The 25,375-nt window shown below is 38.6% G+C and overlaps 1 protein-coding gene across 7 annotated transcripts in view; it reads right to left on the bottom strand.

Moving 5' to 3' along the window:
* The window catches only part of ELAVL2 (ELAV like RNA binding protein 2), a gene marked incomplete at both ends in the record, with an annotated part of 54,375 nt that overhangs the window by 14,940 nt on the left and 14,060 nt on the right, over window positions 1–25,375 (bottom strand). For all 7 annotated transcript variants that reach the window (XM_082337481.1, XM_082337482.1, XM_082337479.1 and 4 more), the window contains one exon: window positions 13,320–13,423. In XM_082337481.1, coding sequence (XP_082193607.1) covers window positions 13,320–13,423 — 104 coding nt within the window. The remainder of the gene's footprint in view (window positions 1–13,319; window positions 13,424–25,375) is intronic.

The raw sequence follows: 25,375 nt of genomic DNA, 5'->3' as shown, positions 1-25,375 counted from the left end.
TTATTTTGCTAAGCACCTGAAGCTCTATGCTCTATGTTTCTTTTAGATACTTGCCTGGCCAGAACTTCAGAAACCCAGTATAACTGAAGTTTGACTTTCTTTACTGAAACATTACTAGTAATCTGTAATTACTGCCAAGTCAGCATCACTGAAGAAAAACAAGGACACCACAAAATGTTACTGGCATAAGGCAACTAATTCCCATGCAAAAGAAGCTTGCCTGGAGTATGGGATATACAGTTTCTATTCATTATTGATGTCAAAGTCCAGCTATTTCACTTGTGATACAGATTTAAAGCAGAGACTCTCCAGATTCATCTACCTACTTCATCCAGTTTACTCATTCAGTAATTACTTGCTGACAGTTCTAGATTCAGTCCCTTCAAACAATATACATATGCACTGAATTAGTAGCTGTGCTAAAATATTTCTTCCACAGCTACTTCAACAGGTGAATATTTAATAAATAAACATTAAGGTTATGCAGTGTCAAAACCATTGAACACAATGGAAGTCAAGAAGCAGCCAGAAAGCCTACAGTTTTAAATATTTAATGATGACACACACAGTACAACACTGAACACAGCTACTCTGGAAACACCAATTTAAAAACAGTTTTACTGGAGTATTCCACTGCAATTAGCAGGAAAGACACTTGTTTCTAGAAATGCAAACATTACAACACCACATCCAAGTATTTCCACTTCTTTAATTTCCTGACATCAACATGAACTGATTTACGATTTACAATTTACAAGTCAAAACTGTGAAAGTTAACAGGTTAAAGAAGTTGCCAAAAAGAATAAAGAGACTCAGTCCCTACAAATCAATGTTTCACTTTATTACTATCTGCTACTACCTTTGGACACGTCAGCACCATACTTCCACCTTTTCTATCTTATAGCTTATTAGTAGTATAGGGTGCAAACAGAGTGTTTGCATTACTGAAAGAACTTTAGGAAAACATGATATTGAATTCTAAACACGTCTACTTCAGGTATTCTTGCAAGTGTTTAAATCTGAAATCTTGAAATGTTAAACCAGGATTTCAGTAGATGTTTGCAATCAATAGCTTCCAGTGTAAACTTTCAGAGTGGAACACTGTTTTCCTTATGAATATTATCTGGTTCTTTTAAAAACGCTTGTTTCAGTAGAAAAAAAAAATCCAACAAAAAATCCAAATAAATTACCACCCACTCTGTGCAGATGAAAATGGGTTAAACCTTCCTGCAAACCAGACAGATTTATATTGGGAAGAGGAATACATTAGGAATATATAAGCCCCCTTGGCAAGCACAATAAAAACAAGGACATATTTCTTTGGTTTTGTTACAGTAATGTTCTCAGAGACCATTGTGCCAGGCAAGTGTTCTTAACTTGCACTTAAATTTAACTTGCACTTAAATATGAGATGCTATGACTCAAGAACTCTTCTTAATTTCATTTCTAGTAACAAGATGCTACAGCACACAGCAGAGACCGGGTCTCAGCTGTCACTAGCCAGCGATAGGTTGTCTGGAACAGGAGAGTACATTGCTGTATATTCATCATGTTTATTTTCTGTCTCGCCTCAAATGAAAGATAGTTCCATTCCAAACAAAGCTGAAAGGCCACTTTTCCCAGTATACGTAAGACTGCCTTGTTAGACCCGTACATGCTGTGCTGAGTTTAAGTTTGTGGTGCAAGCTTGCAGCAGCATTTGTTTTTGTGAGCAAAGCAAACTAGAAACACAATCGGCTTCTCTCTGTAACAGCAATTTAGACTCAATCCCGTGGAACTACAAAAACATACTACTTACAACAGCTTCACTTGTGTGTGCAGATTAAGCTAGTAAATATAACCATATCCCATACAGGTTTTGCTTTTACAGCCTGCCCTGAGATAGGTAACACATTCAGAAAATGGACGCGGAAGTAACAGCCTTTCAGCACTACCATCAGAAGAGGTTTTGCTGTTTTAGTCCACGTCTCATGAAAAGTACCAGCTCTGACAGCTACAACCAGCACCAGAGTTGCAGCCCCGAGGTCAGCCATGAGATCCATGTCTGTTCTGTGCACACGCAGCTGAAGGCATGAATGGACCAATCTGACAGCTTGTTCCTCCAAAAAACAGACACAATTAGAACCCGATCTGGCCATGAAGTAGTAACTGGTGGGGGATCATGATGGGCTATGCTTCAGAGACAAACGGCTCATCAATACACTGCCAGATATCAGAGCTATCTCTTCAAGGACTGCATGGAAGGGGGTATATTTATAAGGTATCTATAAAAGATTGTTAATTTTCTCAGGATATTGCAGTGCAGAGTATGTCAGTTGCTACAGGCACTCTTGACGAAGGATCCCCTACAACCCTGGCTCACAAGGAGAGCTACACTGACCAGGGCAGCCATTTCTACGTCCAAATCAACAGCTCCATTAGAACAGTGTTGAAGCTCCAGTTCCTTTACAAGCTTCTTATACAAGCAGGCCTAAAATATGATGTGATTACTAATGAACTTAGTAGTTCACATGAGCATGACTACCCAACATAGGAGCACCTGTATTTTATAAAGCTCTTTCTTTGAACTAGAATAATTTTACCTAGATAATAGGAATTTGCCAAAGAGCTGTAGGCTAAAAATACCACACCACATCTACTAAGACTCACAAATACAAACCCAACATGGTTGGGGAAGAAAATAACACAGGGATCTGTTTTTCAAAACTAAGGAATGACCTCTCTGCAGGTAACTTCCACTGAAATAAAGTGAAGTCTCCTTACAGATGTAGTCTCTTGCAGTGTTTGATCTACTCACAGAAAAGTCTTCCACCTTTATGTATTTATCACCTTCACTCTTAAGCATGTAGTGCACAGTACAGACACTGAATATAAGGTCTCCAGCATCTGAGGCTTCCACCAATTTTCACATTAGTTACTGGACAGAGTGGAGCATTGCTGAGACAAGTACTGGAGATCAGAAGGAATTTTTTTTTTTTTTTTTTTTTTTTTACTTTCATTCCTCTTTGACAATGTTTCTGTATTTGACTCTTGTAGTCAGGAAAGAACCACCATAGCCACTTGTGCTATTCGCCTGCAGCACAGCCCATGCTCACTTCACTTTTCATCGGACAGCGGGTCAAAAATCCTAGCTCCACAACAAAGCTAGGAAACTGAGCTAGCTGCTCAGATTATTTGGGTCAGCATTAAATCTAAGGAAGAATCTGGTTTCAATTCTGGCTCCAAGTCCCAGCTCAGCATTTTAATCCACTCCTCCCTCTCACCTGTGCAATTTCCTCAGAATGGGACATGATTTAGTCATCATTAAAGCATAGGAAGTAGCAAGTTCAGGACAGCAAGAGAAGTTTAAAGAGGAACTCAGACCATGAGCCGGTCTTGTCTGGATGAGAAGACTAATGAAGGCCTAAGACAGCAGTGAGACATTAAAGATAACTAGACTGAGAAGCTCAGAAAGCCCATAATTAAGTACTCTTGAGTTGATTCTCAAGGGTGGTGGAGCACTGGAACAGGCTCCCCTGAGTAGCAGTCACAGTGCCAAGCCTGACAATATTCAAGCAGCAATTGGACAACATCCTCAGACATATGGTGTGAATTTTGGGGTTGTCCTATGCAGGGACAGGAGTTGGACTTGATGATCCTTGTGGGTCCCTTTCAACTCAGGACACTCTATCATTCTATGATATGTTTTGTAAGAAAGCATGGGATTCTCCAGTCTGGGAAGCATTTTTTCCCGGTACTATTCCCCAGGTTATCTTGAAATGAAGTACCGAAATACCTCCTTGTAAAGCCAAGATATTTTCCCATATGCTGAAGACTCACTATGTAAAGTGCCTGAGCACTCGTGTTGACATAGGTAAGATGAACCACTGGTCTTTCATCATCAAGTCATCAACTCGTCTTCCCTCTCATCATCAAGCCAGTCATTATGCCATGAGTTTTCTAATAAAATATGGCCAGTTCTCATCACTAGGTAGGAGCAGGACTGATCAATAATGGTATCAAATTCAATACACATAGCAATAACAGGCTTGATCAGAGCTACAGTTTCAAAAGATATTTTAATGGGCCCTTCCCCTCCTCCAGCCTATGCTGAGAGTACCCAGCTAGATGGATGCCCTTTGCTTTGGATTCAAGGAGCCTTGATTCAAGCTCAGTTTCACATCCTTACATAACACTGCGTTATCCAAGAACACTAGCTTTCATTTGGAAAAGCAGCAGCCATGACATTGGAAAGTGACATCCTTATGGGATTTCAGGTGTCACTCTGTGTAGCAGTTCTCAGCAGCTAAACCTGCTCCAGAAGTATTTATACCCTTGGTTCTCTTACAAGCCAGAGAAAACTAGCAACTAGAGTTCACTGTGTGTCTGACAAGGCTGTCCGCAAGCAACAGAAGGTTTCTTTGGGTAGCGGAGGTGCTTCAATTAGATCAGCAGGCCTGTTCTGACCTTCAGTAGCTACCAGATAACAATCCCTTGTTCCACAGTTCTGAGGAGGAACATGGCTTCTAAAAGAAGCTTCTTCCAATTTGTAAGAGAATTTTCTGCAGGCAACTATTTTAAAGGTATCTGAATTTACTTCATCTAAGAGTGACAAATTTGTGACTCAGCAAGGAAGGACAGATCAAGTTGATCTTGCTCTTAAGAAATGCACTATTCTGGTATCTTGCATGTTTGTGTGGTTCTACCAGCTCTCTGAAAACATTCCTCAGAAACACCAGTGACATAGATTTAAGATGCTTAAGGCATATTCTTAAACACAAAAATTCTGAAGTCCTTACTTTTTCATGGGTAGACTTTGAAAAAAGTCAAAGCCATGACCAAAGTTAGCAAGAGGATCTTTACAGAGGATGTCACAATACCAGATGAGGACTTTCCAACGTAACAGAAAAAAAGCAGTCTTCCTATATTTGTTTTTGGCCTTGCTTAGGCTAAGAGCCAAGTGTAATATGACAGCACAAGGTATTTTGAATACGGTTATCTTATGTAAAAACTGCATTTGTGTTCTCAGAAAGACAGTGTGAGAGACAGAAAGAGCAATCAAGGTAGAGGAGACCTCTGAGCAATGGTTGCCATGTTCTGTAAGGATGGCTCAATGAATTTTAGATTAAGCGTCCACAGAGGTTGACCTTGCAAAGGGTGAACTGGCTTTCCTTCTGTTTAGTGCTATAAGAACTGATGAAGACAAAAGGAGCTGTTTGCTGCAAAGGTTAAGATCCGAAAGCACAGGTATGATGACTAGGTTGGATGGGCTCTAAACTGCATTGTTTCTATTAAAATGGGCCCCAAACTGCATTGTTTCTATTAGAATTTAAATTAATTCTGTAGTCTTCAGGTAATTCTAAACACATGTATTCTACTGTAAGAAAAGAGTGGATGAGGAGAAGAACTGCAATACAGAATTCACTACATTTGTTGGTTAGTTCTTCTCCAACTTTAATTTTATATTGCACTTCATCTCAAGTTGGCAGCTTCAGTTCCTAGCTCTTAATTGTGTTCCTTTTTTATGTTTTGTTTCTAGTTTTTGTGTAGTTTTTTCCTCTTCTGTTTTCCTTTACTAGATTCAAGGTCTACACATTTCCATTATGCTAGCATTCTCTTACAATAGCCTTCTTCCAGGATGAATTTAGACTTAAGACCAGTCTTTATATGGCTGAGAGGAAGAGTACTAGGAATCTTCCTTAGGTTATAACTGATTAAGGACAGCATACCGCTCAAAGAGGAGGACCTTGTAAAACTGCTGCTGTACATACCACAAAAGAACACCAGAAATAGTCTTTCACAAGACTTGGTCTGAAGCAGATACATGAGACCCAAAATGCCATTTGGTGAACAGAAGCAAATGTCATACTACACGCACATTAACAACAGAAACCAACTGGAAATCCTGCTACGGATGAAAACAGAACCAGAGGTTTTCCCAGAAGTGCTCAAGATAGTACAACAGTTTACCTATATTATCAGAAGTTTATCATACTGCTTTAGGAGAAAGACAATAATTAAGTTCACTGACCTCTTTCTACACTAAAATAGGAGATAGGAATTATACACTACATTCACAGAATAGCAATTCTGCTGTTTTGTCTTTAAAAGGACTAATATAGAAGAATGCTTTAAAATTTGCAGTTCCAATTATCATTGTCTCTTTAAAAATAAGAAATACTTAACTTAGAATTTAAGTACAAAGAAAAGTTAAGAAACAAAAGGAGATCTAGTCCCCAAACATTTTCAATTTCTTACTTCTCACTTTCTGATAGTCTCAAAATCCTTCTGCCATGCTTTGCATTCCTGATTCTGATCTGATGAACACTCCCTCCCCACTCACACCCAACCAGTCAGTATGAGCGCCATGAATTTCAAACACTTCCAATAAAAAAGCCCCATACCATTTCATTAGAGGACAAGAGTACACAGGATAATATCCAGCCCTCCACAGCAATAATATGAACACGAACAAAAATCTCAAAACCAGCAGACCCCAATTCTCCTTCTGTTTTCAGAGTTGAGGTAAATCCGTTCACAAGTTTTCCCTTCTTCTGAAGGAAACAAGTATACTTCAACTTCTCCGTGTTTGTGTCTAGGGAGTTGCTGCTGCTGTCAGAGACCCTGGCAAGCACATCCCTTGGGTCTCTCTCGCATTATTCATTCCACAGATACACCTTATAGAAATGCACAAAACATATCCATTGCCACTTACAGTTATTACTTCACTGGAATATCTTAACAACCTTTCAGGAAAAACTATTACTGCATGGATGAAAGACACCCAGAGTCAATATTTAATTAATATGTCAAAAAACTTGAAAGCCACTAGCTTAATAGAGGTCAATTTGTCTGAAGACTTCCATAATTTCAAAAATAAGTGTGGCCATATTTCACAATAGTAAAAGCATTCTCATGGAGAAACAACTACACAGATTTAAAAAAAAAACACCCAGACAGATCTCCATGCCTGGCATTTGCAGTGTTTCGGACCCATGCATAAAGTCATATCCTATTTAAAGGACTTTGCATAGCATGGGGAGGGCAGAGGACAGGAAGATGCATCATGGATTTCAGTAGTAACAAGCAGTTTTTGTCGGCTTTGTTGGCTTTTTTTGCTTGCTTAAAGCTTGGCTTTTGAGCAATGCTTGTAGTCTTCCTTCAGCTCCATACAGTACCATTGGCCCCTTCTAACATCTCCATTTCTGTGTCAGAAACCTCCTGTGCAGGCTCATAAAGGACCTTACTGCACTACTGAGGTTTTTGGCTGTAAACCTGCTCAGCAGCCTTAGGGCAAGCTGCATTGGTCTAAGGATCCTCTGCCCCAGGGAAAGCAGGGACAGACTCCTGCAAGAAACTCAAATCAGCTGCAACACAGCACTTGGGGTCCAAACAGAAAACAAGCTATGTAGTTGATGAAGGTGAGATTAGCACATTTTGTAGTTCAGTCTGACACTGTGTTATTTTTCTCAGAGTGGTTAGGCATTAATGAACAACTGTGTGACCATAACACCGTTTACAGGAAGTGACAGCAATATGCATTCAGAAGTGAATCCTCCTCTCAATATTATTCAGCAACACGAAAAACAAGCAGCCAGCTTAAGCTGGTTAAGTAACATTCAAAGTCTGAGGGGATTTGAATTTCAGTGGAGAACAAATTTTACCTGGGGGTGAAGAGGCATGTGTGGGGTGGGGAGGGGGTTTAAAATGGAAATGCTGTCAAAGCTTTAGCGGTAACATAGCTAAAAGATTGTATAATTACCATTTATATAACTCCTGCAGAAATTTAAGGGGAAAAAAAACACCTTTACCTTTGTTCCAAGACAAATTGTTCTTCTGCTTCAGATCTGCTAGAGCACTTCAATTTTACCTTGAGAATACAGTCCTGAGGTATTTAATTACCCTGTCAAGACCACTAAATGGTCTGGCACCATGCCCCCTCTCAATCTTTGCTGATTGATAGCATCAGTAAAACTCACTAGCTTTAATTAAACCTCCAAATAGGATCCCCTTTTGCTACTCACTAGATCAATGTTCCTTAGTGCTGGAACGAAAAAAAAATCGAGAAGGTAAGGAGGGTTTCTCTCACCTTCACAGCTCACTTGCCTCTGGTATTTTAATAGACTTTTTTACACAACTCATATTTCGTTGCTCCCCAGGGACATTAGTTAATGAAAAAAATTACTACAGAAAGTGACACTACCAAAATTTTCCTCTACAAGTACCAATGGTGAAGATAGGAACAATCTCAATCTTTTACCTGCTGCACTAACTTGGAAATCAAACTAGCATGTTTCCTTTTTCAGCATTTTGTTATTTTTCCATTAAGTGTACACAGCATTTTCAAGAGTACTGTAATAGGTAGAAGTTCATAAAGGTAGAGATCTTGAGTACTTAAGTTAGAGGATAATTCCTTTAAAATGCATCTTGTTGTAAATCTAAGTAATGGTGCAAGGCACCAGTGAAATTGCATTGCATGATGACAAGTTTTCAGGATGCTCTGCCTCAGAGGACACTAACAGAGTTGTGGCACATCCGTCACTTCAAGTCTTCTTTTGCTGTACTGCACTTCTTTGGGCATTTGTAAAGCTGATAGTTCAGTATTAACTCTTCAACTGAAGTCATAACTAGCTCTTCTCGTTACACAGCTTTCTACAGCAGGGCAGTTAACTAGGTGATGATGGCAAAGTAGGACATCTGTGCCTGTAGCCAAAGAATTTGTCAAACCTCATTCCAACAGGAAGCTGGCAGAATGTTACATGTTAAGCCTGATTTTTTTTTTTTTTAATATATGCAAAGCTATAGAGGAGTGGGAAGAAAACCTACACATTTAATACTTTAGATAAAATATTTCTTAAATCTCCATTCCCCTGACAGGTGATAATTACCCATGTAAACACCCCAATAGTCCAAAGAATTTAAAAGAGGAGGAAACCTTACCAATTCTGATTTTTAAGAAGCACTAGCTAGGTAAAATACAGCTAGATAATCAATGCTATCTTATAAAAAAGGACAACTCCTAGGTCTCTAGCCTGGACAAGCTATTTTCTTTCCCCTTTCCAAAGCATATTTACATACATGTCTATGCATGTATCACCAGCACTAATGAGTTAGAAAACCATTTGCCTGCTCCCACATGCAGGGGCTCTGCTACTTCAGGCCCTCTCACACTGGAGAGCTGGGGACAGGACAGCAGGAAGCTCCTCAGCCCCAGTTCACCTGGCGAGGGAGGAACAAGTACTACATTGCTGCCATCTGCAGTGTCCTTTTGGCAGCTATGATCCACCGAAGACCATGCCGATCATTCAAGCAGTCTAGCATCCATGGAGAAAAGCCAAAGATTTTCTTGTGTCCTCCTGCTACCCCTAATAATCTACATAAAAAGCTGCCTCCTATTCGACATCTTAAACAACCCTATGCCAGTTCAAGGATAGGCCATTTATTTGTCCATTCCTCTTTAGACAGAGGACCTTACTACACTTTCTTGTTCATGTAGAAGTCTTTTACACCACATTGAAAGATATTCCTGTTCAGATAATCCCACAATAAATTCAACTTTTTTTTTTTTTTGAAGGAGTTTTCCCAGGAGCAAGGGGAGGGGAAGCCACTCAGGATTTCCCCTCTCCCAAGCAGAAGCCAAGCCAACAAAACATGCACCAAATTTTCTTATCACTATGTGAAAGTCAGTGACTCTTATATGCTGTTTGCTCCTCGGAGTTTTCCACATTTGCAAAGAACTGATCTTTCCAGGACCACCTAAATAAAAAAAAGTCATGGACAAGCAAGTGGGTAAGCAGAAAAATCACTCCAGGCACAGAAATGCACATTTTCACTGACTCTTAAATAGAACAGAGCTGAGGTGCTTCCCAGCAGGCAGCTTCTTCCAAAAGAGAAGCCACAGAAAATGCTTTACCTCTTCTAAGATATGACTGTTTTTCATGCTAAAGTTGCATAATGAAATGAAGCCCAAACTTCACAGGCTACCTGCAACACAAATAAGCCTGTTTACATTGCAAATAAACCATAAATAATGCCATAGAGCACCATCTAATATGTGTAGGTATTTTGTCTAGCAGAGTGGGGTTCAGGTATCTAACACACCTAGATGTGCCGTCAACATCAATGCATACCCACCCCACAGTTTTAATGTTCAGGTCAAATCAGAAGGCAACACAACTGTTACCAGGTTAGACAAGACTAAGACTGCTATGACTTGCTTTGGAGGTATGGATCTGAAATTTGGTTAAGATACTTTGCTAACAGTTCAATAAAGTATTCCATAAAGTATTCCACAACATGTTCTTTTTAAAAAGGTGTCAGGTAATAGCTTTTAATGTCATTACCCATACAGAAAAACTTAAACCAGCATTTTGCAAATCCACCTTTTCAGTATATTTTATTTCAAGAAAACAGTAGGTGGCATCCTCTTTTAGGGATCAGAGAAATACATCTAATGACTAACAGGCTAGTAAGAAACAGTGGATCAGAGGTATGTGTCATGGCCCCAATCTAGAACATCACACATCAGGATCAGGACAATTCCCTCCGAGCAGGAATGCTCTCAGTTCAGCTACAATGTAAGGGTTCATCACCTAACCAATGAGGTTGCTTCCAGTTTTGTAGACTAACAGAAAACACTTTCAACCATCAATCTAGTGAACTACTAAAACATTTCTACAGAAGTCCTAAAAAAGGTACAGAGAGAACAAGTATCTATTTTTTTTCTTTTGAAGTCAAAATATCCACTAACACTATCCTGTTCCATCATTTTTCATATGAAGGTATATATAAAAATCTCAATGATAGCCATTCTTTAAAGCTGAAAGTAAATCTAAGGGTTGGATTCCGAGTTTGCCAAACATTTTTTTTTTTTTTTAACTGAAGTATCAACTCTGGACAAATAGGAACACTGTGGTCTATAAACTGTAAGTAGCCTCTGCAAAGGTCTTGGCACTGAGATCTCATAGGTGATTCCCTCCACCCCAGTTGTTGCCCCAAGAGGCAGCAAAGGCCTCAGACATCAGCTTTACCTCTGCTCAGTATTGCCTCCAAGCTGATCTGATGAATATGTGAATTACTAAGTGCTTCACAGTAGGCTGGGCATTTCTCTAGGTTCACAGATAAAGGCAGACACTCTTGATAAATCTTCTTTCAAGTCACTGCCACACAGACATCTTAGTTCTTTTAATGGGAGAAGCAACTGTCCAATATACAAGTGCCTTAGTCTTAAAACATACTAGGGATCCCCTTACTCTCTGCCCCTTCTGCACTGTGGAAGAAAGTAAACCCAGCCTCTTTAAACAGCATCTTGGGAGAATCCAGTCATGAAAATATGGCCTGAAACCCAGCTTCTGTCCAAGAAGAGTAAAGGAGAAGGAAGTAAAGCAGTTTTTCCTATCAAGTCATGCACACTAACACTGAATGATGCTGCTGAAGTTAAACAGGGCTGAACGTGGTTAGCTAGAGCCAGAATTTTACCTGTAACATGAACAAGCAACATTTACAGCTACTTTTTTCTAACTAAACAAAGATTTTTTCTTTATTTTGGTGAAGAGGTCATCATTTCAGCTTGTGACAACTCAAATGTTTCAGATATTCTTTAGCTAAGGACATCTAAGGCACAAATCCCTGAAAATATACACATAGGCTTCAGTCTCACTGCAAGGGTCACTGTCTGGTATTGTTTATAACCTACAATTCTACTTCCACATCCTAGGAAGGCAGGAAAGGAAAAGCACCAGTGTCATCACCCACATCTGTCTACTCCATTTTCACTTTTTTCCCCAACTTTTTTTACAATCAGTTTTTAGTTACAGAAATACAGTGACTGTTTGCATTAATCACTTATCAAGATGAAAGAGGATTAAGAATTCATATACTGGCAGTATAAAGTAAGTCACTGGAAACCCCCTTCAGGGATCAATATTGATTTGGGAGACCTGGCTTGATTCTCTATGACAACATTGTTTTTTGTCTGGTTACACAGTCATCAGAACTTCCAGCTTATCACTGTGGGCAGATGCATTTTTTATGTGTCCAATCCAAGACATTAAATGCAAAGATACAGTGTACCTGCAATACTATTGGAATGCAAACCCATTTCCTTTCTCACTACCACCCAAAAGACAGCTTCAAAAAAACCTGGAGCATGACATTACTTTCCTCAATTTTCCCCCAAAGCAGAAAGTGGGAGAGTCCGCCTGTGGGCAAGAAGTCTGCCAGAAGCACATAGGGAGCTTTCTGCATCAGAGCACCTATCCATGTCTTTCATCCACTGTTATTGTGAGTCATGATTCACCATTTGTTAAACAGCAGTATTTAAGTTTCAAATAATGTAATCCACTTTATTAAATCTTATGAATCCAGAACAGGTAGGGCACGCTAACCATAATTACTGCCATCTTAGTTTTGCCTCTGCCATCTTTATGTGGCTCTGCATTGCTTTATAAGTTCTAACTTTTTAGAGGTGAGCTTTATCCTATGGCTCAGACATGGTCCTAGTTAGAGGGCAGTCACTATTCGAGTGATCAGCTAGCAAACCCTGCTTTTTAATGAGGAAGAATGGGCTGGCTGGAACATGAATTATCTTCAGGCACCAACACCTGTGAAGTATGTTCAAAAATCTGCAATCCCTGATAAAATTTATCTCTGCTCTCTCAAGATTTCAGAGCCCAAACAATTCCTCAAATGAGTATCCTCACTCTTCTGATAATGAAATAAGACAGTAGATGAGAAAGTAACTCTTAAGATTTCTGCTTCTAGAAATTCAAGAAACTGGATTTAGTAAACAAGAGATGCAGGCATTACAACACAACCAAAAAACCAGGAATCCCAAACATTAGAGACCTACAGGCTAGAGCCCTAGGAGTCCAGTAATTCACAAATTACCAAAATAGTTATTTCAGCATTTCATTTTAAGGATTTGTAAGAAACAAGACACTAGCAACCTAAAAAAGGCAGTATTAATAAGGAAGTTATACCATCATCTTTGAGAAAGTAAGGAGAGAGCACATAGTGCAGTGTTCACACTGTATGCAATATTGCATTGCTGCAACTAAAGCATATAGTAATTTCTCAGTTAAAACAATTCAAGCGCACATCTAAAATGTTAAAGTACATAAAAAAAAATGACATTTTCTATACTTAACCATAATCTACCTCTCTAGATCTAAACCGACTAGAGAGGACTAACCATCTGCTACACGGTGAAGTCCTAGTCTATTCTATTGCCATTAGCAGAATGCTTAAGTTACACTTAGAAAGGGAAAACAAATCATGCATATGATCAACGAGAAGTCAAGACACTTCATTTTCTTTAAATCATAATTAACACTACATACCTTTATGGTTTTAGTCTGAAGTCTCAATCCATTCAGAGTGTTTATAGCTTTTTCGGCATCCTTGGGGTCAACGTAGTTCACAAAACCATAACCCAAGCTCTGTCCTGATTAAAAAGAGGAAGAAGAGTGATCATTACTACTGCAGTGCTACGCAATGGATAACTAACAGTGTTTAAAACCTATATAGACACGCTGAGCAAAAATTGCTTGTATTAAAAACAGTATCTACCCCAAATAACAAAGTTCTGAAGGATCACAACACCTAATTTTTCCAGTAAGGTTAGTAGTGTTTTTTTTAACTAGCTTCTTCTGTTCCCAAGGACTGCCCCTAAGATCAACACAGAAGTGGCTACAGTCAGTTTAATGGAAGACTTCAGAATTGCTATGCAAAATAGGCTCAGGAGTTTGTTATGATCCATTGCAGACTAGAGGAAATGAAGGAGCTTCAAGGTTAAGATGACATAAAAAATCCACTACTCACTCACTTTTGAACTTTTTAATTGAACATAAAAAGTATAAAGGCAAAATTGTGAACCCATGCTTGAAAATGAGCGTGTTTCAGATATACTTCAATATCCAATTTGAACCAGATTTGAAGCCGAACATTTCTACAGATGTTATTCATACACTAAATAGAGCCTCTCAGTAACAAGGGGTTTAAAGGCTCATTTTGTTCCTATATTCAAAACAACTGGTACAAATAACTGGTCATGAGGTAAGTATCATCCAACAAAGATGCAACATTTCCATGTTCTTTTAGCATTGGTAATTCAGGTGACAGATGGACATAAAGCATTTTAAATTAGCTCTAAATCACTGAACCACAGCCCATTTCTAACAGCGTATTCTGTCTAAACATTTCATGTTAATAACTTGGGAGTTTAGCAGTAGTCATCTCATGACAACTTCAAAACCTAAAGTGTGCCATCCTTAACTAGCTGCCTTCAGCATACACATTTAAAAACAATTTTAGTGCATAAGAATGCAAATAAATAGAAGAATTTAACATAGCAAAAGGATACCACTTAGTAAGAATGCTATCCTTCATTAGCACAGACCTTTTCAGAAACACTCTCCCATACTCCTTGACCATTCTTTTCTAGAAACTGAAACAATGAGGTCCAAAAACCAGTCAACAAGCCAAAAGGGAAGCATCCAATATATCCAATTCACAAAATGCTAGTTTGAAAGATTAGCTTGGAGATATAACAATATAAAAGGATAAATAATACTGCATAAAGCACAAATAGCAAATTCATTTATTGCCAGCAAAGATATTAAGGAACCTATGCTGTATTGAGTTCTTGTATAGTATCTATACAGCATGCATTAAATAGTACATAACGCAAAAAACTGATAGGAAGTTTGTAGTTGATTAAATAGGACAAGAGAGGGTTTAGTAACAAGCCCACCACTGCTGGCATTCATAATTTTGTACAAATTAGTCTACCATAGCACCAAAAGTTAGAAGACACCACCACTATCCCCCGCCCCCAAGCTACCCCCATTCTTCCCAATCTCCTCCCCAAAACAGTACACACAAACGCAAATAAATTGGCTAGATGAAGCCTTGAACAGGTTAATGTATGCGAAGTTATTAATAAAACACACCCAAAACCCAACTGGACAAAGTCCTGAGCAACCTGCTCTAGACAACCCTGCTCTGAGCAGGAGATTGGACTACACAATCTGCAGAAGTGCCTCCAACCTCAGGAATTTGGTGTTTCTGTAACAAACAATACAGAAACATGCAGAAGCATTTCTGTATTCATTTACTGCTCTACCTAGATATAGCTAAGTTCTTTATCCTAGAAGTCCCTTCTTCCTTATTAGTTTGCTTACAGTAGAGCAATTTCTATACCTGTCACCTCCATCACTCCCACTGTCTGTAGAAAGTCTTCCCAGCAGTGTTCCCATAAAAGAGCAACTTAAAGGAGTGTCACTTTTCGTGCATGTCTTTTATTTTAGTCTTATCTCCTAATACAGAAATAATGATTTTTGGTGTTATTATTAATCTCCTAGGAAGGAACCCATTTAAACTACAACCTTAAAAGACATTAAAATCTCTAAGAGAAAGCTATTTCATGTAAGACATTCCCAATACACTACTCTCTAATTCCAGAGTGAACACAAAAAGATGTGCAGAAGTTATTTCTACTACCCCTTTGTTCATGTGATCTGTTTTTCACATTAAACACACCCAGATGACTGCAGGCAAAGAACATACCCAATTATTACAAAGGATATCATTCATGATCAGTTCTTCTGCAGACATTCTATTAGTTAAGCTTCATGAATATTAGTAGACTAACCTAGGAAGCTGCACAAACAAAATCCAGTAATTTATTCAGGACAAGCTTGAACTAATTTCTGCACGTTTATCTTGCAATTTTGCAATTGAAAAAGCTTTCACTGTGAGGGTGATGAAACACTGAAACAGGCTACCCAGAGGGGTTGTGAAGTCTGCGTTCCTGGAGGTACTCAAAGCCTGACTCAACATGGTCCTGGGCAACCTGCTCAGGGAGAATCTGCTTGAGGAGGAGGAGTTGACTAGATTATCTCCAGAAGTCCCTTCCACCCTCAATGATTCTGTGAATTATTTTATTTAATTCAGTTTTGTTTAATTTGGGTTACCATCTAAAATTCAAAGTTGTTCAGATCTGACATTCCAAAGGCCTTAACCTGAAAAGGTTAAGAAAAGCTAAAACGTCTTAAAAGAAATCGAAATTTTGCCTGAAGATTAGTGGTTCGATTACACATTATCAATAATTCAGAGTCAAAAAATCACTTTCTTCACAGAAGCACATAAGAAAGATGAATCTCAGCTCTCAACAAGCAATACATATAATAGCAAATTGAATCCGATTTCTGGAATTGGATGCCTGAGGGACCACTCTTAAGTCTTCCTGCTTGTGTTAAGGCAAGATGCTTGTTTAAGAGGTTTGCCAATTCATATACAGATGGCTGAGTTTTAAAAAATCCAGACAAGCATTTCACAATATGCAGTAGAAGTAGCTATTTCAAACTACCCATCAGATATCCCAATTATTGCAAAGTATGTCTGACAGCTGGTGGTATTTCTCACGTGGTGGGAAAGTGCCAAATGGGTTACAAGAACTCAGAAGCTCAGTTCTTCCTAAGGGTTTCACTGATGTACAGGACTTCAGTCCAAACTTATGCTAGTACCACTGCAGCTGTACAACCCAGAGAGAAGTCCCATCTGACTGTAGATTTCAGAGGGAGAAAGATCAGTATACCCACTGCACACAAATTTTACTAAAATAAAATTCGAGATACCTGGCCAGTATAATTAAAACAAGTTCTCCTTCTGTGCAGCTTTTTCACCCTCCTCAATGTCTAAACTTTTTGCTTTCAAGACAAAAAAGTTTAGACAAAAAACTTTCTACTTGGTTTAAGTAGAAGCTAGATGCACTTAATCCAAATCAGCCACCACTTAGAATATCTAAAAAGAGAAACTTCATTATTTAATAACTGTAATGACTAATTTGCATTGCCTGAACCCAGAGATTAAAATGAACACTGACAGAAAACAGCTCTGGACTCTTCCATCTGTGCCTCTTCTACACCAAACTCCATTCTGCAAGACAGAAATCTGCAGAACACATCCTTGCTTCCAAGTCTAGTAACACAGTTGAAGTAGATTATGTGTCCGAGTCCACAACAGGGTAATGGAAGACAGAAGGTAAATCTACAGTTGTCCACAAGTCAAATAAGCCTCAGATTTAAATGTGTATCAAAAAGTAGCTTAGTTTCCTACTGTTTTAATACAGGGTCAGCTCCATCTGGCTCTTACCCCAGCTTCTGTTTTTCCAGCTTGCGCTTAATGACACATTAGCCTGAAAAACCTCTGACACCTCTCCAAGTGAGCTGTCCTGGTGCTCTGTCTACTATTATGTGTATAGGTATTCTGAATATTCAGTTTACCCTTTCCTAGATCTTCAAAATTACAGCCTACTCAACCTCCATACAGACAAGAGACTATCAGTGCACGTCGATAATTTATTCCATAATTCAGACCTATAAACAGTAATAAGTTTAGCTTATCCTAAAGAAAGGAATGACTGAGTTTCTTATTTTTGTGGGTTATCACTTGTGCCAGTAAGAAGAAAACATTCACCACCTTCAAGGGGAATACTCTGTTCATTTGCAGAAGTGAGCAATACTTCAGAAGTTACATGCTATCAGTTGGGCTTCTTCTCATCAATAGTTCTTGTGGCTATTTCACAGCACTGTTTAAAGCTGTTTCTGTACACTTTCTACTAGATTTTATGCTCGGGACACTATGAATATGAGACAATGTGGTGTATAATAACAGTTAGTTAAATGATTGGTAAAAGAAGAAACCACTTGAAGTAGGAAAAGTCAAAATGATCTGGAAGGAATGAGGAAATGAATGGAGGAAAATCAGTTCAACTTTAATTTTGCTTCAACAAAATCTGATAAAAAACCAAAACCCACGTAGTAGTAGAAGTGCATCTCAAGCCTTTAAGACAAAGGACTTAAAGCAAAAGTTATGATTTGGAAGTTCATATTCATTAATTACATTTTATGTTTTATGTAACTGACACTTGCAACAAAGTCAAATTCAAGGAAGTGTCAAAAAATCCTTTCAGTCAGGCTTTTCTTTGAACCTAGGCATGCTATATCCACCACTAAGTGGGTCACTGACAAATGTTCAACCTATAAGTATGTGGCCTACGAGAAAATGAGAACTGGAAAGCACTATGCTACTCACTTTAATAGGGGAAACTGTTCCATTTATGTTTTAAGTTTATGAGCTCCGTAAATATCACTTGACCACCATGTATGACGATGATGCAAATTAAAGAGTAATTTATTAGATAATGTGAAGTTAGTTTTTGGCATTATAGTCAATATACAGAATGGATTTTGAGAGGAGAGGGGCAAAAAGTAATTTCAAACAACTTAATTCTAATCAGTCTTTGAAAGGACTACTCAAGAGACTGAGTGGAGATCCATGTGCACACTAGAGAAGTGTAGACAAAGTAATTTAACATTCAATAAGAAGCAAGTAAAGAACACAGTGATCCAGTATTTACGAAAGAAAAGTAGATAGACTTCACAGTCAGCGAAAGACCAAAAAAAGTTTCAAGTAGGAAGCAGGAAATAAACAAGTAGGAAAGTATAGCCATGGTCACAGTGCTCCTGAATTTACTACTGTGCCTTGAAAAATGTCACCTTTTTTTTGCTTTAAAAATGCACAGGCTCTAATTCACAATACTTATCAGAGGAGTAATCACCAATAAACTAGTTCTATCCTGCCCAAGTTGTTTCGCAAGTGTTTACTGGTTTACTATACACGAAGCCTATTTAAGTACTGCATACAGCTGTAAAAGCCCAAAGAAAATCCTCTGCTATATAACATTCAGAGACTGTCCCAAATGAATGCTATCCACAGAGGAAATGGTCATACAATGTAGATGTGATAGAAGTGATGCCTGTTGTTCATTCTTAATTTTTTTCTTTTAAAAGTAGCAGCAATATTCCTTAAAGCAGAATAGAGCCCTTTTAATGATTGGTAAAGCAATAACATTTTCCTCCTTCTGACAACAAAAATGTTCAACTTTCTGAATAGGAATAATCTCATTCTAGAACTCTAGTTATGTGAAAGGATGTCTTGGTTATTTCCAGCAACTGCTTCAAGATTTTGAAGGAGACAGATTATAGACAGATCACAGCAAAGTTCTGTTGCAAGAACTGAATTCTAGAAGTAAAAATAATAATGAAGACTTAGGTTGGACTACTGGAGATGTGACACAAGTGAAGAAATGACAAAAAGATCAGGAAACTTAACTGGTTGTTTAGCAAAATCCAAGCCAAGTCTAATTATTCCTTAAGGTAACTCTGAAGGATCATGGGCTTAAAAAAAATTTCTACACTGTACTGTACATTTCCATGAGGCACAGCTATTTACACCATCTAAAAGAGGTTACTGCTGAATTACTGCATGCTCAAAAGCAATTACAAGCCAGCTCACTTCACTTGATCACCATTAATTACTTATGCAAAGCTCTTTCATGAACTTGGGGAGGAATAGGATATCTAGAGACAAGGCAATTTTTGCTATTGCTCTGTTACTATCTGAATTATTCATAATGGAGAGGTAAGAGAGTTGGTGACATGAAAGAAAGAAAAAGAAGTACTGAAGCTGTCTGAACACTGATGCATCTTACTACCTAGAAAAGTCCTCTGCTGGAGGAGTGTTTGTGCATGAAACACTTGGTTGCATGAAACAGCCTAGGTATGCTGAGGCATCCCCCAGTTCAGTGTTGGGAGACTAGCTAGTGAGACCTGTCACATAAGAACAGACATTGTTCTAGACAGGACAATTTATAGGACATTATCAACTAAGAGTACGGAGCAACAGGTCACCTATTTTCCTGCTGGTTGGTGTAGTCTAAAGGTTTCACTTGAAGTCCACTTTCACAGCAAATACAGGTCATCTCCTCCATTTGAAGGGGGAACCTGACATCACTTGTTTCTTGCAGTGTCTGCTGCCATCCTCAGTTGCATACACACCCCCCTCTACTTTGTTATCAATTTAGAGATCATATATTCTGATTATTAGATGAGGCACAATTCTTTTACTAGATTTAAATGAAGTGTTTGCACTCTAAGAGCTGGTGGTATCTCCCTTCTACCATCTGTCTACTGACAGACAGTTTTAAAGGCTGGACGGCTAGCAGTGACTGCCTGTCCAAGGCAGCAATTTATGCCTCAACTGGACTGCGGGCAGCACCTGTAAATAGTAATGAACAGTTAGGCAAGTGAAGGATAACTTGACAAAGGTTTTACTCTCCCTAGGTAATGTATACGTAATTACCACCTCTTAGCAGTTTATTTTTCTCAAGTACATTTTTACTGCGTCTTCTAAGCTTCCTGTTTCTCTGGGAAATCCAGAACTTATTTCTAAACAGTAATTCAACTACACTGTAATGTAAGAAAAACTGGAAGTTAGGCCAAACTAAATTATCTATCCCCACCAAGCCTGTTTTCTTCTTTCCAACAAACCTGCATTAAGATTCTACTGTTATGTTAAGGAGTTACACAAACAGCTGAACCAGACCATTTAGCCCAACCACACCAGGCCAGCAATTAAGATGTTTTACAGCCTCTCCTCTCAACCTCCCTGGGAAGCGGCCTGCCTGACAACTTTTCTTGCAAGAAAAAGTACACTCACAAACCTTTATTTCCTTCCTTTTTCTTTTTGGAAGCAACTGCAACAGCCACAGACAGTGGCTTGTCTTCTAAAGCTTTAATATACCTGCCACATAACAGCTAAATTCCTCCATGCTGCACTTCCAAAAGGAAGGATAGAAAGGACAAGAGCCTTCAGATCAGACGGCTTCCTTGAAGGCCAAGTTAAAGAGATCCTCTCCCTTTTGACTACTCTACCTGTAAACCTGGAAAATAGGTGAAATAAAGTGGGACCACAGCACATAAGAGAACTTCTGTAATGAGACAGATTCTGCAGGAATGTCTCTGTGTAGCTGTTCCCTTCTGCAGCGGCCAAAGGATGACAGTCTATTTTATATCAGACCTTGGATCACAAAATGGCTGTAAAATGCTTCTGTTACGTTTTCAACCTACGAACTACCACTCAGTTTCAGGAGGAATATTCCCTAAAGTCTGTAGGCACCTCAGAATCAAGAAGAAATACTATTTCAGACACAACTACCAAAGGCAGCATCTTCAACAGCTCTCTAGTCAGTGTTGCTGGGTTGGATGCATAGTAAAAGAGAGTTCAGTCATCAGAACTATGCAGTCCTGTTAACAAGAGTTTGCCTGAAAAGTGCTCAAGTGTCATTTATAATCTGTTACACCTTAAAAGAAAGGCTTGAAAGGTAGACAAGTATGAGCTTTAACTTAACAGATATTAAGTAAGCCCCTTCAAAAGGTACGTCTGAAATACTGTCAGAGCTGCATCACAGAGGAAAAGTCCCTGTGAGATTACAAATGCACAGTGAACTCAAGTGCTGCATCTTCAGTAATCTCGCAACATTTTATCACTCCTAAAAAAGAATGCATGTTGTTTTCTGCATAACATCATGATTAGAGAGCAACTGATTAGTATGGTAGTGTTATTTCATGACTGATTAAAGCATCTTAGTAAATTACTAGGTCTTCTCTAAATGTTTTTTGGGCAGAAACATGAAGTCTGACCCCAGAAATTTCTGGCCAATATCAAGCCTGCTTATCTTCTGCTCTTGAAGCCTCCTGCTGTCCAGTTGTCTACTGAGTTTGTGTCCACATGATTCTCCTCTCTAAATAGCTACTGCTGACAAAATCCAGAGCCAATACTGTAGAACTTCATCTTTGCTTGAGCACACAGCTGGTATTTTTTTCAGCACTGCTCCATTAGTATACAGTGGTATTATCACCAGATGACTAACAGGTGCTGAAAAAACAGTGACTTCAATACTAGAAGAGTTTCTACTGCTGCATTTCTTCCTGCAGTCAACTACTTGCATTATTTCTACATGCTCTCCCTACTCACATGAACCAAAACACTCGCGTTTTAGGAATGCGGCAAGATGCCTTTGAAAGCTTGGCACACCCGCCACACGAGGGAGTCCTTGGCTGCTGTTTCCCATCAGAGCTATCAAATACCCAACGCAGGGCCTGAGCAAGCTACCTTTTGGAAGTAATTGTTGATTATATTACCAAAGTACCCAGCTAATCCTGCACCTTTTCTGGAATTCTTAAACATTCATGTAAGGTCTGCAGACCAAACAGAATAGACAATCAACAATTTCAGGTAATCATTTTTCCCACAAAAAAAAAATAATTAGAGCCAAAACAAATACTACAATCAGCTGAGCTCTCAAACCTTTCCAGTATGTACTCAGCTTCTTAAAAGGTAAGACTGAATGAGTTCTATGAAACAAACTGGTTCATTTTAAGGAGGAAGCAGAGCTAGGTTTTTAAGTTCCACCTCCCCTCCTCCACTTACTGATCTCCTTAACATGTAGAAGTAATGTAAGAGAAGTCGCATTGATAGCACTCAATTAGTGGGGCTAATTCTTAGAAAACAGAGAACCCAAAACTATTATTCAAATTATCATCCTGATACACAAATAAAAAGCAAAAAAAAAACCCCCAGAACACCACTTACATTTGGTTAATAATACATCTGAAAACTAATACATACCACTAAGATATAAAACTAGCTTCATGCTCCAGTACAAAAATTTACCACAAGCATATGCTAATTGTACTCTGGAAAATTAAAAATCTCAATAGCAAATAATACATATTCATGCATTTACCTTCCACAGAAGGCAATAAAAAAAAATTTAAGATAAGCAGGCATTTTAAAAAAATAGGAATTTTTTCTACAATATAGTCATTGATTTCAGTGTAGTGACATTTCAGGCTATTTCAACTTCTGCAAAAAAGATTTTCTTGCAAAATAATTAATTAAAGGAATATAACCAGCAAGAACTACAATATCACACAGAAGAACTGCTAAAAAAGCCTATCTTCCAAAAAACCCTACATACTATTTACATCAATATATGACAGTGAATAACATACTTCTGAGGGTAAGTCATAAAGTCTCGGAGCTGAAATTCAGTCTCTCTAAGTCTACAGAAAAAAAAACCCGTAAGACTTCTAGCAGGCTGGGGACTCTGTTTTTTTATAATTTAACTTCAGCTATGTATGCTGCCTTCAGTGCTTTACTCCTTGAAGATCTGTCAGTCAGTCCTTGATTGAAATGGAATAGTCCATTTTCTAGTGAACATTAATACATTTTCTGCCACCAGACATGCAAGTGGTTCATTTTACAAATGCTATTTTCAAAAACTAAGCATAACTTTGTTTAAAGCTGTAAATTTCTGTCTCTGTGTATGAAGTTAATTGGTAAAGATCCACTAAAGTACCATTAAGACCAAGTCAGCTTCATATCTTTGTAAACAGGAACAAGTCAAGTTCACAGCAATTGACATTAGGCTTTATTCTGCCTTTCATCACTCCTAAAGCTGCAAACACTGGCAGAAGAATACTGTTAAAAGAAACATACATGACAACATTACAAGCCTATATACAAAGGCTCTCATTTGAATTCATCTCATGGACCCATATAATTTTTCATAACTCTCCTAGAATTTGAGTGGAGATGTGTTCCCTGATCAGCACACAAAAGCAGAAATGGCACTGCATAAGAGACAGCATTATGTTAAGATCTACTTAAAACTGCAAGTAGTCACAGCCTATGATGTCCTGAAGGCAAGCCAGTGAGGCCATGGGAAAGATCAACAGCACTTCTGGCCTGTAGTCCAACTTCAGGAGCATGAGGAGTTTGATAAAGAGTTTCAGATATAGGATTAAGAAACACTTGAAGCTTTTATTTGTCTGGATTTGCAATTCAAGATACCCGAATGCTCTGCAATATGCTAGGATGAGCCTCCTGAGAGACGAGCACTCATGTGCCAAGACAGGGGGATCATTCAGCTCGTACCAGCTCTTTTTCAACAAAGTTACTGCATCTTCATAAATCACCGTTGTGAACTGTGTCTGATTTAAGCCACCAAGATTACCACTTTCTTATTTTGACACTGATCAAGGATAGAAGCACACAGCCAGACATGCAATTCACTTAACTGCAGAACTGCACCTAAAACTACCTACATAGCTATGGTGTCTCTAACAAGAAGGGCTAAAAGAATAGCACAGAATACCAACAGTGTTGCTTTTTTCTCATTTACTTTTATCATAAGTTACTGTTCAAGCTTCACAGTTCTTTCAAGTTTGCATTTAGGCTTAAACTGCATTTTAAAAGCAGCTTAAGCAAAATGAGGGAAACCACATGAGCCACTGAGCAATTCCCAATTTAACTGCAGTTTGCTCGTAGTTCCAGTAGATGGATTCTATTTACTGAACACTCATAACTCATACACCACTGAGCTAGCAACCTAAGCAGCTTTCAAGGAAACACCTGTAAACCATGATCACTACTAGATTTGATACTTGGATGCCTCTTTCTCCCAAACCCAGTTTCTCAACTATTGCTCTGAATCTGCAAAAACAGAAGCTGAAGACTGAATGAAAAGCATCAAACACTGATCAAAGTACTTGACAGTTTGTCCTCCCATACAGTAGGAAGATTACGTCTGTAATTAAACAGCTATTAACAGAGCTGCAAGTTATCTTAAAAATCAGATTTTTTCAGGAAGAGAACTGCAGTTTCATCTCAGCCACGTTCAACTGCACCCTCTTATTAACTCAGTGCTACCTCTTGCCTTACATCTTGCATGATTCTCCACATGCGAGGAACATCATCTGCTGCTTCATCAACATAAGGTTGTTCATGCCATACAAAAGTGAGGGTGCAGCTCTGGTTCTTCCCCACAGCAGGCAGAAAAAGTCAAGGATAGGGGGTATTGTGGATGCTAAGATTTACACAAACCTGATCAAAGATGTTCAGTAAGCCAGAAGAGATATTAGCAGAGTGTTATTAACAGATACACCATGTCCAAACAGGAAATCTCAATGCCAAAACACACAGTTGGAAGCAGGGACAGCATGGGAAGGTGTATGCTTTCGCACAAGCGAAAGTAACAGGGCATTTGCTTATGGACACTATAGGAGGTTGAACACTGGTAGTCTTGCAGGTTTCAGCCTCTTGTGTTCAAACTAACTAGTGACAACCATGAACTGCTTGAAATAACAATGACTGACCTAGGGAGCATGCTTTCTTACTAACGAGCTTGTCATATTACAAGTAGAAGCTCCTTACTATGCTAAGCTGAAAGTGTACCATGAAAATTGCTACATCAGTTACTTTTTTGAAAGCTGTCTTTACCCTTTAATTTTTACCTCAATTAGTAGTAACATGTTCTATGCAGCTTAGAAGTTTTGTCTGTCGCAGTCAATTTGCTCCTTCCCAGGAATATGGCTAGCAGTGTTAAATATTCTGTCATATTGTACCACCTAGTCACCTTAAATAATAAGCAGGTGGACAGAGCACCTTGTTCTACTGCTGGGGTGTTTAGAAGCATGCAGTAATTTGT

This window comes from Platalea leucorodia, assembly GCF_965183815.1.
Source record: "Platalea leucorodia genome assembly, chromosome: Z".
Taxonomy (NCBI): domain Eukaryota; kingdom Metazoa; phylum Chordata; class Aves; order Pelecaniformes; family Threskiornithidae; genus Platalea; species Platalea leucorodia.
The sequence above is the reverse complement of the archived record's forward strand: the minus strand, read 5'-3'. Positions and strand labels throughout refer to the sequence as shown.